General features: G+C 42.2%; 1 protein-coding gene across 1 annotated transcript; it reads left to right on the top strand.

Annotated features, from left to right (window-relative positions):
* The first annotated feature begins 3161 nt into the window (after nucleotides 1–3161).
* On the top strand, nucleotides 3162–15100 carry LOC121551182 (transmembrane ascorbate-dependent reductase CYB561). The gene is made up of 6 exons (XM_041863730.2): nucleotides 3162–3730; nucleotides 4761–4974; nucleotides 11112–11210; nucleotides 12192–12295; nucleotides 12495–12652; nucleotides 13133–15100. Exons 2-6 carry the CDS (start codon nucleotides 4764–4766, stop codon nucleotides 13326–13328), a joined length of 768 nt encoding a protein of 255 aa, XP_041719664.1. The 5' UTR covers nucleotides 3162–3730; nucleotides 4761–4763; the 3' UTR covers nucleotides 13329–15100.
* The last annotated feature ends 10 nt before the right edge of the window (nucleotides 15101–15110 follow it).

Genomic DNA, 15110 nt, shown 5'->3' with positions numbered 1-15110 from the left:
AGAGAGAGAGCCATCTTCAATTGAAATATGAAATGTGCCCCACTTACAACATAATGTAAAATGATGTCATAAGTCAAACATTGGCCTATACATGTCAACTGAGTTTCAGTAAAGCAAAAGTAGGCTATTTTTGTACCTTCCCATTTATGACTATCTATGCTACCTGATATGGTCAGCAAATATAGTTTTTTAGAACAATCAACAGTGGTGTGTGGGAATGATCAGTCTGTCTGTCTGCACACTAGCCTACTAAAGAGGGAGTTCAACCATAGAGTGCAACCTGGTTAGTCCCCTGCAACTGAATATCACTTTTCTGATACCTGGCCCAATAGGTCTAATGAACCCAACGTGCTACTCAAATTTTGGGGACTTGAACCGTGGCTCCTGCGGTAGCATACAGAGGCAAGTTTCTAACAGACGATGCCACAATAACCAGGACCTCTGGACAGGGGCAGCAGGGCCGGCTCCGGGAATAAGCGACATAAGCAGTTGCTTACCAGAAAAAACCCTTACTACGTAGGGGTCTCAACTTACAGTTGGAATAGTAGAATACACAAGGTGCAATTTCGAAATTTGGTTGTGCATCAGCTGTTTTTCTTGTTATGTCAGTCACTCAATTAGCCATGTCAGCTAACAATTTTTAAATATATAAAATAGTCTAGCCAGCTATCTAAACTTGTAGTAACCATGACTGAATACTGATCGGGCAGGCAGGGCATGTGCCTAGGGGCCCTGACCTCTAGGGGCCCCCAATGATTTTGTTATTTACTCTCTCTCAGATATCATTAACTTGGCATATGTCTTGGCAAAATGTGTAGAATTGCAGGAAATTAGCTTTAAAACTGCCATCAATTCTCTTCACCCCATGGCAAAATGTGTAAAACTGCAAAAAAAGATATCTCTGCCCCATGGCAAAATGAGTACACATTTAATTCCCAGTGTTAAATCAACAGTAACAGTGCCTGTATGGGTCCACATTTTTCAGTGTTAAATTAGTTACAGTGTTAAGCCTTATTTGCATATTTCCCGGAGTGCCTTGCCTTTCGAGTGACTTGTAGAGTTACCACCCATGACTGTATTTGTTAGTGACAGAAACATGTTTGTTGCATTTATCCATTTTCAGTCCTGTGGCCTTCACCAAGTGAGATCCTAAGTGAATATGCAATCATTAAAATTAAAATGATTTAACACAATACAACAATTATTTAATAAGACCTTATTTTGAGGGCATAGTTTTACCCTAATACAATGGACGGAAACTCATGGTTTTCAGGCCTGCAAATCACATTATGATGATTTGCAAAGTGATGTGTTACTCCTATCGTAATCCAGCCAGAGTGGGGATAGCCAACGTTGGGAATTTTTATTCACCCGCAACCAGCACTCAGAATGACTGCTGGGTTAGGAAGACTGAGATAGACTACCTAAACCATCTAAACTGGAACAACCATTTCATTAACGGTTGCAATAAGTCCATGTAACAAATTGGATTAGTTTAAAAAATGTATGTTATTTATATTTCAGTAACATAAAATTAATTAATCAACGTACTACAAAACTTTGAAAGTGTTTGCGTATATATTAGCCTATTCGGGCATCATCTTGTGCACGACAAGCCGAAATCACATTAGGGCTACGGCAAATTGCCTTACGTGAACTATCAAGCGTGTAGCGCAGCCTTTGGTCACGAAGTCCTGAAGTCTTTGTCTCCCTCTTATGGATAATAAAGCGGAGCTTCCAAATTCTGCCATCAAGAGTTTTGGTGTGGTGGTTTGCTGAGATGTGAGATTTAAAGGTAGACTCAGCTATATGACGTAGATGTAGAATGTAAACAGTGTAGTGGGTCAATTTCCGCAGAGAGTAAACCGCATAGTGGGTCAATAGCCACAACAACTAAGAGCGTGAGGCTCAACTTCTCCACTGTTTTGGTACCCTGGCTATCACGCTGTGAAGTGCTTGAAGCAAACGCGTGCACATGAAGTCTTGCATCTCGCTCATCTCAATATCTGCTGTGCTGCTCGTGGCAACGTCATTTCGCTGAGCCTACCTTAATTAACAAAATGTCAAAATTCATATTATGCATTTGTGGGCTAAACATATATTTTCAACATTAAGCCTAGCAGATTAAGTTGCCTATCTATTCAGATAAAGTAATGTCCATAATTATTGGCACCCTTGATAAAGATGAGCAAAAAATACTGAGCTAGGCTGTATTGTATGCTCAAAAAAATAGGGAAATCATATTAATTTATAATATAATAAAATTGCTCAGAGAAAGACATTTTGTTTAACAAGTAGCCTAATCTAAAAAAGATAAGGGTCATAATTATTGGCACCTCTGTTTTCAATACTCTAGCACCCTCCCCTTTGGAGGATAATGACACTGAGCCTTTTTCTCAAATGTTTTATGAGATTGGAGAACATGTTGGGAGGGATCTTAGACCATTCATCCATACAGAATCTTTCCAGATCATTGATATCCTTCATCTGCTCTTATGGACAGCCCTCTTCAATTCAAACCACAGGTTGTGGTCAATTAACAATTTCTTTGTGGATTTTGATTAGTGCTTGAGGTTATTGTCTTGCTGGAAGGTCCACTTGGCCTCTACCTAGCAGAGGCAACCTGGGTTTTGGCTAAAATGTCCTGGTACTTGGTAAAGTTCATGATGCCGTTGACCTTAACAAGGGCCCCAGGACCAGTGGACATAGCTCCATAACATCAAAGATCCACCACCATATTTTACCATAGGTACATAGCCGAGGGAAGTAGGGATGCTGAGGGTGCTGCAGCACCCCCTTAAAAATATAGAATAAAAAAAAATATATATATATATATTGGAGAAGAAAAACAATTCTCACAAAAGTAGGCCTTTAATAGTCCTGTATTAGCGGACTGATATAGCCACCTGCAGCATGGGCAAAAACGTACTTAAATATTAGTAATTACTTTGAAATATTAGCCTACTTGAATTATTTCCTGCATCTTTATTGTTCAACAACGTAAACATCTCAGGCAGCCCAATTCTGATATTTTCTTCCACTAATTGATCTTTTGACCAATCACATCCAATCTTTACACGTGAGCTCTTTTTCGAAGCTGATCTGATTCGTCAAAAGACCAATTCGTATAAAAAGTTCAGAATTGGGCTGTCTGTCTAAATGAGCAGACAAGATCGCACAGCCCATCTTTATCCAATATTCATCGCATCGGTATCAATTAAACCAGTCAAGTAATTGGTCATTATGCCTTTTTAATGAATTGCTTTGATTCAATGCCGGGTCTGCATCTGCAAGAATGCCCTGGGTAGCCAAGGTAACAGACCTTATAGACATTTTTGGCAGTGCGGTGCCAGACGTCATCCTCTCTGAAGGCTGTTTGTGCTCCTCCCTCCTCTGCATTTGACGCTAATTGAAGGGAGAAGAGGAGTGTATTACGTATTTCTCTGTCAACTCAACTTTTAGCTGCGCCACTGTTTCTGTCACGACCAGTCAACAGATCCACCCACCGGCGACGTTTTTGTGGAGCGCGCGTCGTGTGAGGAGTATACAGCTTATTGTGAAATATTTAGTGGCAGGCTAGAGATACTTATTGCGTTTCTTTAGTAATGTGGCTACTACGAAAATTGTAGGCGTATCTAGGAACCACTCCAAAACAAACAGAAGGAGCCGAACAAGGATCTCCACTCCCTCTCAGACTTGCTGGAAAAGCAGGTTATTTGAAGACTAAACGGTAAGTGGAACATGTCTTGCCATACGGATGTTTGCGCTTGAAGTTGCTATTTACCTGTCATGAAGTATGCAGGTGTTTGAGGATAGCATAGAGCTCCTAAACGTGTGGTATCCACCATTATAGTCTAGGATAGCCTATAAAGTGTTTTGTTTGTCCATATAGTTTGCGTTCATTTAATCACATTTCTCCCAACATGCGCGAGATGTGGTTCTTGTTTCCGACATACATCCATATCCAATCAGTAGCCTAAAATAACGGTTGTGACGTTTCGTAGCAGGTTAGGAGAGCATTTTAGGTAACACTAACTCTTTTCCTAACCTTAACCTAATTCTCCTAACCTACTACGTTAATTCTCCTAACCTGCTGCATAAGTTCAACTTACCTATGAAATTAACTTCCGTCCGTAGCTGTATGCCATCTTGTAAAACAAACAAGTGGTGTAGGCTAAACTACACAACTTTAACAACTGAATACACACTTTGAATAAAAACGCTGTCATACTCATCTAACAAATATTCAACTGAATACACAATCGCATTGAAACTTTGCATAAACCGTCATACTCATAGCCTATAACAAACTGTTATTCAACTGAAGGGCAAACACCTAGTCATGGACGTGTTTTTCACATGGATGTGATAAAAGTTTCTCCAGTGTAGCGCGCTGCGCTCTCTCACACGCACATCATCACATGAGCCCAGAAGCAGCGCAGGAAAGGACGCTTCTGTTTATCTCAATCCCGCAGACATGAATGGACCGATACACTATTTGGTTATTTCTCTGACTCCTTTAGGGTGGTGGCTGGTAAGAGACTAGGGCAAGATTCAGATCACAGGTTTGTTCATTCATAGGTCAAAGGTAATTTCAGAAAGCTATAGGTGGGTCCTAACATGGGCCTGGAGGTTTTCCTGGTTTGTTCACATAGTCAGAAACATTCAGGAAACTAGTCATAACACATACACTTGTGAACCACTGGACTAAACCATCATTCTCCCTCTGTCTCTCTTTCTATCCCTCCTCTCCCTCCAAGACCATGGAAGATAGCCCTCAGCGGGCCGTGCAAGGCCTGGGCTCCTTCCCGTGGTACGTGGGGGGGACTCAGGTTCTGGGCCTGGCCTGTGTGGTGATCACGGGCGTGTGGATGGGCAGCTATCACGGAGGCTACGCCTGGGACGGTTCGGGACAGGAGTTCAACGTACATCCCCTCTGCATGGTCCTGGGCCTGGTCTTTCTCTATGGAGACGGTAGGGCAGAATTAGAATTAAACCAACTAAAATTAGAATTAAAACCATTCCTCCAGGAATTTAGTTAAACACCTTTTTATAAATCGCCTCAATTAATGGCTCATTGTCCCAGTGATCGAATTGGTAATGTAGAGCAATAAAGTAGCTCTCCATTACTGCTGCCCTATGTACATAGACATGGAACACTGGTCACTTTAATAATGGAACACTGGTCGCTTTAATAATGTTTACGTACTGTTTTACTCATTTCATATGTATATACTGTATTCTAGTCAAGGTCTATCCTATTTAACTATTGCTGTACATATACTATTCTATCAACGTATTCTTCAGATATACTACATATTCTATCCACATACTGTCCATGTCACCTATACACCCCATCACATACATACATGCATATACATGTACACACACACTCCGACATTGCTTGTCCTAATATTTCTATATTTCTTAATTATATTATTTTACTTTTAGATGTGTGTATTGTTGGATGTTATTGCACTGTTGGGGCTAGGAACACAAGCATTTCGCTACACCTGCTATAACATCTGCTAAATATGCGTATGAGACCAATACAATTTGATTTGATTTACTGGTAAGATGGAGGAGGTAGATGAACAACACTGTCGAGAACAGAGGGAAGCTGAGGCCAGTGTCTTCTTGGAGCCACAATGGCAGTTGTCTTCTCTGTCTGCTCTGTTAGCCTAGGGGTCTTCTGACCTATTGCATTAGTGTGATACTAAGCTAACGCTACACAGGGCTCAGGAACAGGCCTAAGGGCACGCTCTGCAACAGGCATAAATCCCTAATGCTATTAGGGTGGGAGGAGCAGAGATTTTATTATTTTTTGTTTGTTTCCAGGCCATTGTGTTTCTCCCCCTCTCTGTGTGAGAGAGAAATTAGTAATGCAGGGATTTGTTCCCACAAATAATAAATGATAAACACTTACTGGAAAGCAAAGGGGAAAGGTCAGATTCAGTGTACAAAGGCTTTTCCATTGGTCCCTGAACCGTGATTGTAATGAGAGAAAAATAAGTTATTCAGCCATTGACAATGTAAATAAAATCTCCTTTGTGGTGTCAAATAAAACTGCCAACAAAACAGATGCTTGTTATTAAGTTAAGTCAGCTGTAGCCTTTTGATTCCTAACCTTGCTACAGCAATTGAATTAGGATATTAAACCTTAAAGGTCACTTAGCCATTAGTGTGAGCGGTCAGTCCAAATGGAGCTGGGATGAAAACACCCTCCAGGGAAACCAGCTGTCCTTAGTGGGATCGGTAGACACACAGCATAGACAATTGCCTGGAATGTTGTTTCAGTGTTTCTGCAATTTTAATAATACAAGAACACAGTTGCCATCGGTACTATTGGCCAATGTACAATCACTAGATAATAGTGAACGAACTACAAGCACGAATATCCTACCAACGGGACATTAAACTGTAATATCTTATGTTTCACAGAGTCGTGGCTGAACGACGACATGAATAACATACAGCTGGCAGGTTAAACACTGTATCGTTAGGATAGAATGGTACTTCCGAGTGGCGCAGTGGTCTAAGGCACTGCATCGCAGTGCTAGCTGTGCCACTAGAGATCCTGGTTCGTATCCAGGCTCTGTCGTAGCCGGCCGTGACCGGGAGACCCATGGGGTGGCGCGCAATTGGCCCAGCGTCGTCCAGGGTAGGGGAGGGAATGGCCGGCAGGGATGTTGGTAGAGCATGGCGTTTGCAACGCCAGGGTTTGTGGGTTCGTTTCCCACGGGGGGCCAGTATGAAAATAATTATGTATGCACTCACTAACTGTAAGTCGCTCTGGATAAGAGCGTCTGCTAAATGACTAAAATGTAATAGAACAGCAGCCTCTGGGAAGACAAGGGGTGGCGGTCTATATATACACTACCGGTCAAAAGTTTTAGAATACCTACTCATTCAAGGGGTTTTCTTTATTTTTACTTTTTTATACATTGTAGAATAATAGTGAAGACATCAAGTATGGAATAACACATGGAGTAACCAAAAAAGTGTTAAACAAATCAAAATATATTTTATATTTGAGATTCTTCAAATAGCCACCCTTTGCCTTGATGACAGCTTTGCACACTCTTGGCATTCTCTCAACCAGCTTCACCTGGAATGCTTTTCCAACAGTCTTGAAGGAGTTCCCACATATGCTGAGCACTTGTTGGCTACTTTTCCTTCACTCTGCGGTCCGACTCATCCCAAACCATCTCAATTTAGTTGAGGTCGGGATTGTGGAGGCCAGGTCATCTGATGCAGCACTCATCACTCTCCTTCTTGGTAAAATAGCCCTTACACAGCCTGGAGGTGTGTTGGGTCATTGTCCTGTTGAAAAACAAATGATAGTCCCACTAAGCCCAAACCAGATGGGATGGTTGCAGAATGCTGTGGTAGCCATGCTGGTTAAGTGTGCCTTGAATTCTTCTAAGTAAATCACAGACAGTGTCACCAGCAAAGCACCCCCACACCATAACACCACCTCCTCCATGCATTACAGTGGGAACTACACATGCAGAGAGAATCCGTTCACCCATACCGCGTCTCACAAAGACACAGCGGTTGGAACCAAAAATCTCAAATTTGGACTCCAGACCAAAGGACACATTTCCAACGGTCTAATGTCCATTGCTCGTGTTTTTTTGGCCAAAGCAAGTCTCTTCTTCTTATTGGTGTCCTTTTAGTAGTGGTTTCTTTGCAGCAATTAGATCATGAAGGCCTGATTCACACAGTCTCCTCTGAACATGTCTGTTACTTGAACTCTGAAGCATTTATTTGGGCTGCAATTTCTGAGGCTGGTAACTCTAATGAACTTATCCTCTGCAGCAAAGGTAACTCTAGGTCTTCCATTCCTGTGGCGGTCCTCATGAGAGCCAGTTTCATCATAGCGCTTGATGGTTTTTGCGACTGCACTTGAAGAAACGTTCAAAGTTCTTAATGTTCCGTATTGACTGACCTTAATGTCTTAAAGTAATGATGGACTGTCGTTTCTCTTTGCTTATTTGAGCTGTTCTTGCCATAATATGGACTTGGTCATTTACCAAATAGGGCTATCTTCTGTATACCCCCCTACTTTGTCACAACACAACTGATTTGCTCAAATGCATTAAGAAGGAAAGATATTCCACAAATTAACTTTTAAGAAGGCACACCTGTTAATTCAAATGCATTCCAGGTGATTACCTCATTAAGCTGGTTGAGAGAATACCAAGCGTGTGCAAATCTGTCATCTAGGCAAAGGGTGGCTATTTGAAGAATCTCAAACAAATCCAAATATATTTAATATTAAACTTTTTTGGGGGGTTACTACATGATTCCATGTGTTATTTCATAGTTTTGATGTCATCACTATTATTCTACAATGTAGAGAATTGTAAAAATAAAGAAAAACCCTTGAATGTGTAGGTGTTTTAACTTTTGACCGGTAGTGTATTTGGAAACAATAGCTGGTACATGATATCTAAGGAAGTCTCAAGGTTTTGCTCGCCTGAGGTAGAGTATCTCATGATAAGCTGTAGACCACACTACCAAGAGTTTATCTATATTCTTCGTAGCTGTCTATTTACCACCACAAACCGATGCTGGCACTAAGATCGCACTCAATGAGCTGTATTCGGCCATAAGAAAACAGGAAAACGCTCATCCAGAGGCGGCCGGGGACTTAGGAAAAAACGGATTTAAGTTCTACCAGCATGTTAAATGTGCAACCAGAGGGGGGGAAAAACTCTAGACCACCTTTACTCCACACACAGAGACGTGTACAAAGCTCTCCCTCGCCCTCCATTTGGCAAATCTGACCATAATTCTATCCTCCTAATTCCTGCTTACAAGCAAAAACTAAAGCAGGAAGTACCAGTGACTCGGTTAATAAAAAAGTGGTCAGATGAAGCAGGACTGTTTTGCTAGCACAGACTGGAATATGTTCCGGGATTCTTCCGATGGCATTGAGGAGTACACCACATCAGTCACTGGCTTCAATAAGTGCATTGATGACGTCGTCCCCACAGTGACTGTACGTACATACCCCAACCAGAAGCCATGGATTACAGGCAACATCCGCACTGAACTAAAGGGTAGAGCTGCCGCTTTCAAGGAGCGGGACTCTAACCCGGACGCTTATAAGAAATCCCGCTATGCCCTCCGACGAACCATCAAACAGGCAAAGCATCAATATAGGACTAAGATCGAATCTTACTACACCGGCTCCGACGCTCGTCGGATGTGGCAGGCCTTGCAAACTATTACAGACTACAAAGGGAAGCAGAGCCGCGAGCTGCCCAGTGACAAACCTACCAGACGAGCTAAATTACTTCTATGCTCGCTTCGAGGCAACTAACACTGAAACATGCATATGAGAGCATCAGCTGTTTCGGAAGACTGTGCGATCAGGCTCTCCGTAGCCGATGTGAGTAAGACTTTTAAACAGGTCAACATTCACAAGGCCGCAGGGTCAGACGGATTACCAGGACGTGTACTCCGAGCATGCGCTGACCAACTGGCAAGTGTCTTCACTGACATTTTCAACCTCTCCTTGTCTGAGTCTGTAATACCAACATGTTTCAAGCAGACCACCATAGTCCCTGTGCCCAAGAACACTAAGATAACCTGCCTAAATGACTACCGACCCGTAACACTCACGTCTGTAGCCATGAAGTGCTTAGAAAGGCTGGTAATGGCTCACATAAACACCATTATCCCAGAAACCCTAGACCCACTCCAATTTGCATACCGCCCCAACAGATCCACAGATGATGCAATCTCTATTGCACTCCACACTGCCCTTTCACACCTGGACAAAAGGAACACCTATGTGAGAATGCTATTCATTGACTACAGCTCAGTGTTCAACACCATAGTGCCCTCAAAGCTCATCACTAAGCTAAGGACCCTGGGACTAAGCACCTCCCTCTGCAACTGGATCCTGGACTTCCTGATGGACCGCCCCCAGGTGGTAAGGGTAGGTAACAACACATCCGCCACGCTGATCCTTAACACGGGGGCTGCTCGGGTGCGTGCTCAGTCCCCTCCTGTACTCTCTGTTCACTCATGACTGCATGGCCAGGCACGACTCCAACACCACCATTTAAGTTTGCCGATGACACAACAGTGGTAGGCCTGATCACCGACAACGACGAGACAGCCTATAGGGAGGAGGTCAGAGACCTGGCCGTGTGGTGCCAGGACAACAACCTCTCCCTCAACGTGATCAAGACAAAGGAGATGATTGTGGACTACAGGAAAAGGAGGACTGAGCACGCCCCCATTCTCATCGACGGGACTGTAGTGGAGCAGGTTGAGAGCTTCAAGTTCCTTCGTGTCCACATCACCAACAAACTAACATGGTCCAAGCACACCAAGACATGTGAAGAGGGCACGACAAAGCCTATTCCCCCTCAGGAGACTGAAAAGATTTGGCATGGGTCCTCAGATCCTCAAAAGGTTCTACAGCTGCACCATCGAGAGCATCCTGACTGGTTGCATCACTGCCTGGTATGACAACTGCTCGGCCTCCGACCGCAAGACACTACAGAGGGTAGTGCGTACGGCACAGTACATCACTGGGGCCAAGCTTCCTGCCATCCAGGACCTCTATACCAAGTGGTGTCAGGGGAAGGCCCTAAAAATTGTCAGACTCCAGCCACCCTAGTCATAGACTGTTCTCTCTGCTACCGCACGGGAAGCGGTACTGGAGTGCCAAGTCTATAGGTCCAAGAGGCTTCTACCCCCCCAAGCCATAAGACTCCTGAACATCAATCAAATGGATACCCTGACTATTTGCATTGTAGTATCCTACCTGTTATTGCCCTTGGTGCCATGTAGGGTTTATTATGGTACTATGACAAAAGTAATGACTAACCTTTTAAATGGTTACAGCAGATTAAGGTGTAAAAGCAATGTTTGAAGTTAAACTATTTGTTTTATTTCAAATTAGTGTATAAGCACGTTATTACAACAATTAATTTACACATGCCATGTACTACGTGTGAACGTTATGTAAAGTCTGACCACTGTATATTTAGCCAGGATTGACTTTACTATTATCTTCTTGTGGAAATGATTATATTTGAATAGAGACTTATGTAAATGCTAACCAGACATGTTTGTCTCTCTCACAGCGATCCTGGTGTACAGAGTATTTAGGAATGAAAGCAAACGCAATGTCAAGATTCTCCATGCAGTGCTCCACCTTCTCGCCCTCATTATCAGCATAGTGGGTAAGGCCTGTGTGTGTGTGGGGGGGGGGGTGTCTGTGTCTAAGGGCAAGACTTGTTGTTTTGGCCCTTTCCCCTTGAACCCAAACGTTCTAAACTAATCTAAATTCGTAGCTATTGTATATAAAAGGAAAATGCCTAACCTAGCTAGTTAGTTGAATATATAAATGTCTTACGTGGTAGGACAAACAAGTGGACTTATCTATCGCAGGGTCATAAATTGGTTCTCTAGGGCCAGATCAGTCATTCAGGTCCACAGCTAGGGCAGACACAAATCATCATTCTTTTGAGGAGAAAAATTAATAAAAACACTGATGGCATGGCTCCTCAAAATAAGGGAACTGGCAAGGTTCAAAAACGTACAAACGTAGTAGGCTACGAACATGGGTAACATGAGATGAGACTGCGCATACTAACCACGAATCAGTGGTGCGCCATGGGAGTGTAAATCTGTGAATCACCGTAGCCTACATCATGTACTGAGGTCTGGAGTAGTCATGGAAACAGGCAGGTGTATCCAAACTGGTCATCAGTCTAAACCAGGGCTGCCCAACCCTCTTCCTGGAGATCTACGGTCCTGTAGGTTTTCAGTCCAACCCTAATTTAGCATATCTGATTCAGCTAGTTAAGGTCTTGTTGAGCAGCTAATAAGTAGAATCAGGTGTGTTTAAATTAGGGTTGGACTGAAAACCCACAGGACGGTAGATCTCCAGGAAGAGGGTTGGGCAGCCCTGGTCTAAACGCTGCAATCTGGCTTCAGGCAATCCTTATTGACTCAAACATTTGGTTTGCAAGGAGGGTGATCATATAAATAATACCCACAAATCCATACATGGAGGCAGGTAAAAAACATTGTACAGAGTAACATTCATTGATATGTACGAAGTCATAATTTATCAAGATTGTTCTATACAAAATTAATGGGAAAGATTGACACTTACATCATCAGCACTAGCTAGCATGAGTATCATTGTATCTCCTCAGGTATCGTGGCTGTGTTTGACTTCCATAATCATAACAAGATCCCCAACATGTACTCCCTCCACAGCTGGTGTGGCATGCTCACCTTTGTTCTCTTCTGTGTACAGGTCAGCCCTCGGCTCTCTTTCTCCTTCACGCAGTGACATGCACACACAAAAACCAAACAAATAATTTCTTCCTTGTATCAGAATTTCAATTAATGTACTGTTTGCACTGAGAACCTAGCTGTATACAGGCAGTACCTCTTATATTACATTCTAATAGGCATAATAGTTTAATAACATTAGTTCTCTACTCCCTCCTCAGTGGCTGATGGGGCTGGGTTTCTTCCTCTTCCCTGGGACGTTAATGGCGCTGCGGAGCTGGTACCTGCCGCTACATGTCTTCTTTGGCCTGGCCATGCTCGCCATGTCCCTAGCCACCTGCCTACTGGGCATTTCAGAGAAACTGTTCTTCAGTATCCAGTGAGTATTACTATGCAGGGGCTCAGTTCCAATATCCATACCACCACTTACAATGAAGACATTTATACAAATGGCATGGATTTTAAGTGGTATGCTAAAATACAGAAATGCACATAATTATTGGGTTAAAAGTGAAAAGTAAGGTAAGAGAAGTGCCAGATGTTCAAGTCAGTGCTATGTTTGTCACTTTGGATAATGAAGTGCTACTACTTTGCCCAGCTCTACCCTGCTAAATCATAGGAGAGTTAATTATTGTACAGGGTATGTTTGGTGAAAGCTGGGGTTTTGCTGTCTGGGCTATCTTTATGACAACATGGTCAGACATGGAGTCTTTGCACATTATGAATCATTCTCCTGTTGTTTGGTGCCATATGTTGTTATGCTTAAGGTCATCTTGAGTCACACAGAACATTTTATAACTAACGATTCATTACAAATGTTGCCATTATGATATAATACAGAAATCCTTTTTCTTCCCAGGCACACATATTCACAGTTTGTGCCAGAGGGGATCCTGGGTAACATGCTGGGACTGGTGTTAGTAGCTTTTGGGATTCTGGTAGGCTACGTGGTGACACGGGAGGACTTCAGAAGACCCCCGCACCCAGAGGAGGAGGCCTTATCTGTGCACTTTAAGACCCTGACTGAGGAAGGAGGGAGCCCCAACTCGCCTTAACATCCCCTTTTCGCTTAAACCAGGAAACACTCTGGTCTGAAAAGCTACTGTGTGTGCAGACTTTTAGTAAAAAAATCTGGTGTATGAGAGCTGGGTTAGAACAAAAGCCTGCACACTCGGTATCTCTCCAGGACCAGTTGGAGATCTGTCTGATATGCTGTCTCTCCATTTCATGTCACATCTCAAGAGCCATTCTACACCCCCTTGTGGCGAAACTGAGGTATGAGGACTGATTTGACCAATGTATTTAATTGCTGCCACAGATGAACCATCACAAAAGTGCCATATTAGGTCTCTCAAAACAAAATAGCCTTTGATATGTATTTAGTGAGGACAAAGCCTTGTGTCCAAGCCAGTTAGTTAGTTGTGCCTTCATCTAGGGCAGTAGGGTTATACTTTGTAATACTGCCCAAACTGGTAACACTGGAAGTTACTCCTCGTTAAACAAACTCTTAACTTCCATGACTTTCAAGCTTGTGATAAATGAAGAAGTTGCAGTTCATTCAGGGATATGTTGTTCGTTGTGACAAATATTGAATTAACCATCTGTTGGCAGTGCTGAATTTATGATAAACTGAAAGGACCAAAAGAATGCACCAAGTTATGACTGAACGATGCCTGGATGTTTTGGGTTGAATTCTAAATGACCCCTAGGCACTCCTGTAGATCTGAAAGGATTGGATATCTTAAAGCAGTTTCTTCACCATTCCTTATGTTCGGCTGGGTTGAATTTTTACTATTGATTCAGGGTTTCCCAACCCTCTCCTCAGGCCCCCCCCAGACATTTCATATTTTTGTTTTAACCCTAAACTGGCACACCTGATTCAATTAGTCAAAGGTATGTGACAAATACGATTTGATTTTGACACCGAAAATCAGGATAATCTTTTCAGACTTGAAGGGTGGATTTAGAAAGGTGAAAGGCACTACAACCAAGACATTTCAATGTAACTAACTTTTAAATGTTCTTACATCTTAAAGGTTAATTTGACTGTAGTATCGGTATGTGGTCAGTTATATTGAGAAGTGTCAAATAAATGCATGTTCTTAAGTGATATGCAGACTTTTTTCATCTTAGTTACTTTAATTAATCTGTTTCACTATGACTGTGTAGAAGTAGTGATGACCTGTCCAGTAGATGGCAAGGGGTAGGCCTACTTAAAGCACTGAAAATCCAGATTCTGTGATCATAATATTGTAGAATCTGGATCAGAATCTGAACCTTTTTGAAAGAACGGCTCAATTGATCGGATCCAGAATTGCAAAATAGGGGTTTACAGAATCAAGATAATTTTTATCCAGATTAAACGTTTTGAAAAACTGGGCTAAGGGGTCAATTTGGTATTCAGAAAATATCTTTATGCTTCTGTAGTGTTTAAGTGTAAAATGCTCAGAGAAGGGAGTTATAGTATGTGTCAAACTGTATGTAATTGTACATTAAATAAGCTGCTTATATCGGTTGTATCCATGTTTGCTGTATATGATTGTATTTAAGAGAATAGATATTATGTAACAGTCAATGCTTTTGGCAGATTAATGTGTCATGTATTCTGTAATTTGCTTTGTTTAAAGCATCTACTTGTCCTCATATTTAATCAGTTTAAAGCATAATGTAACTAAGATTACTTGAGATATAATATCACTGCTTATATATTTTCACTTGTGAACTTGTTCTGTACAGTAGACACTGCTGACTGACCAAATGATTACAACCTATATTGCCGTCATCACTGTTATTAAAGATGCATGACTCAATCATGACCTTGATACTGGATAGGTGGG

This window comes from Coregonus clupeaformis, chromosome 35, assembly GCF_020615455.1.
Source record: "Coregonus clupeaformis isolate EN_2021a chromosome 35, ASM2061545v1, whole genome shotgun sequence".
NCBI classification, from domain to species: domain Eukaryota; kingdom Metazoa; phylum Chordata; class Actinopteri; order Salmoniformes; family Salmonidae; genus Coregonus; species Coregonus clupeaformis.
The sequence above is the reverse complement of the archived record's forward strand: the minus strand, read 5'-3'. Positions and strand labels throughout refer to the sequence as shown.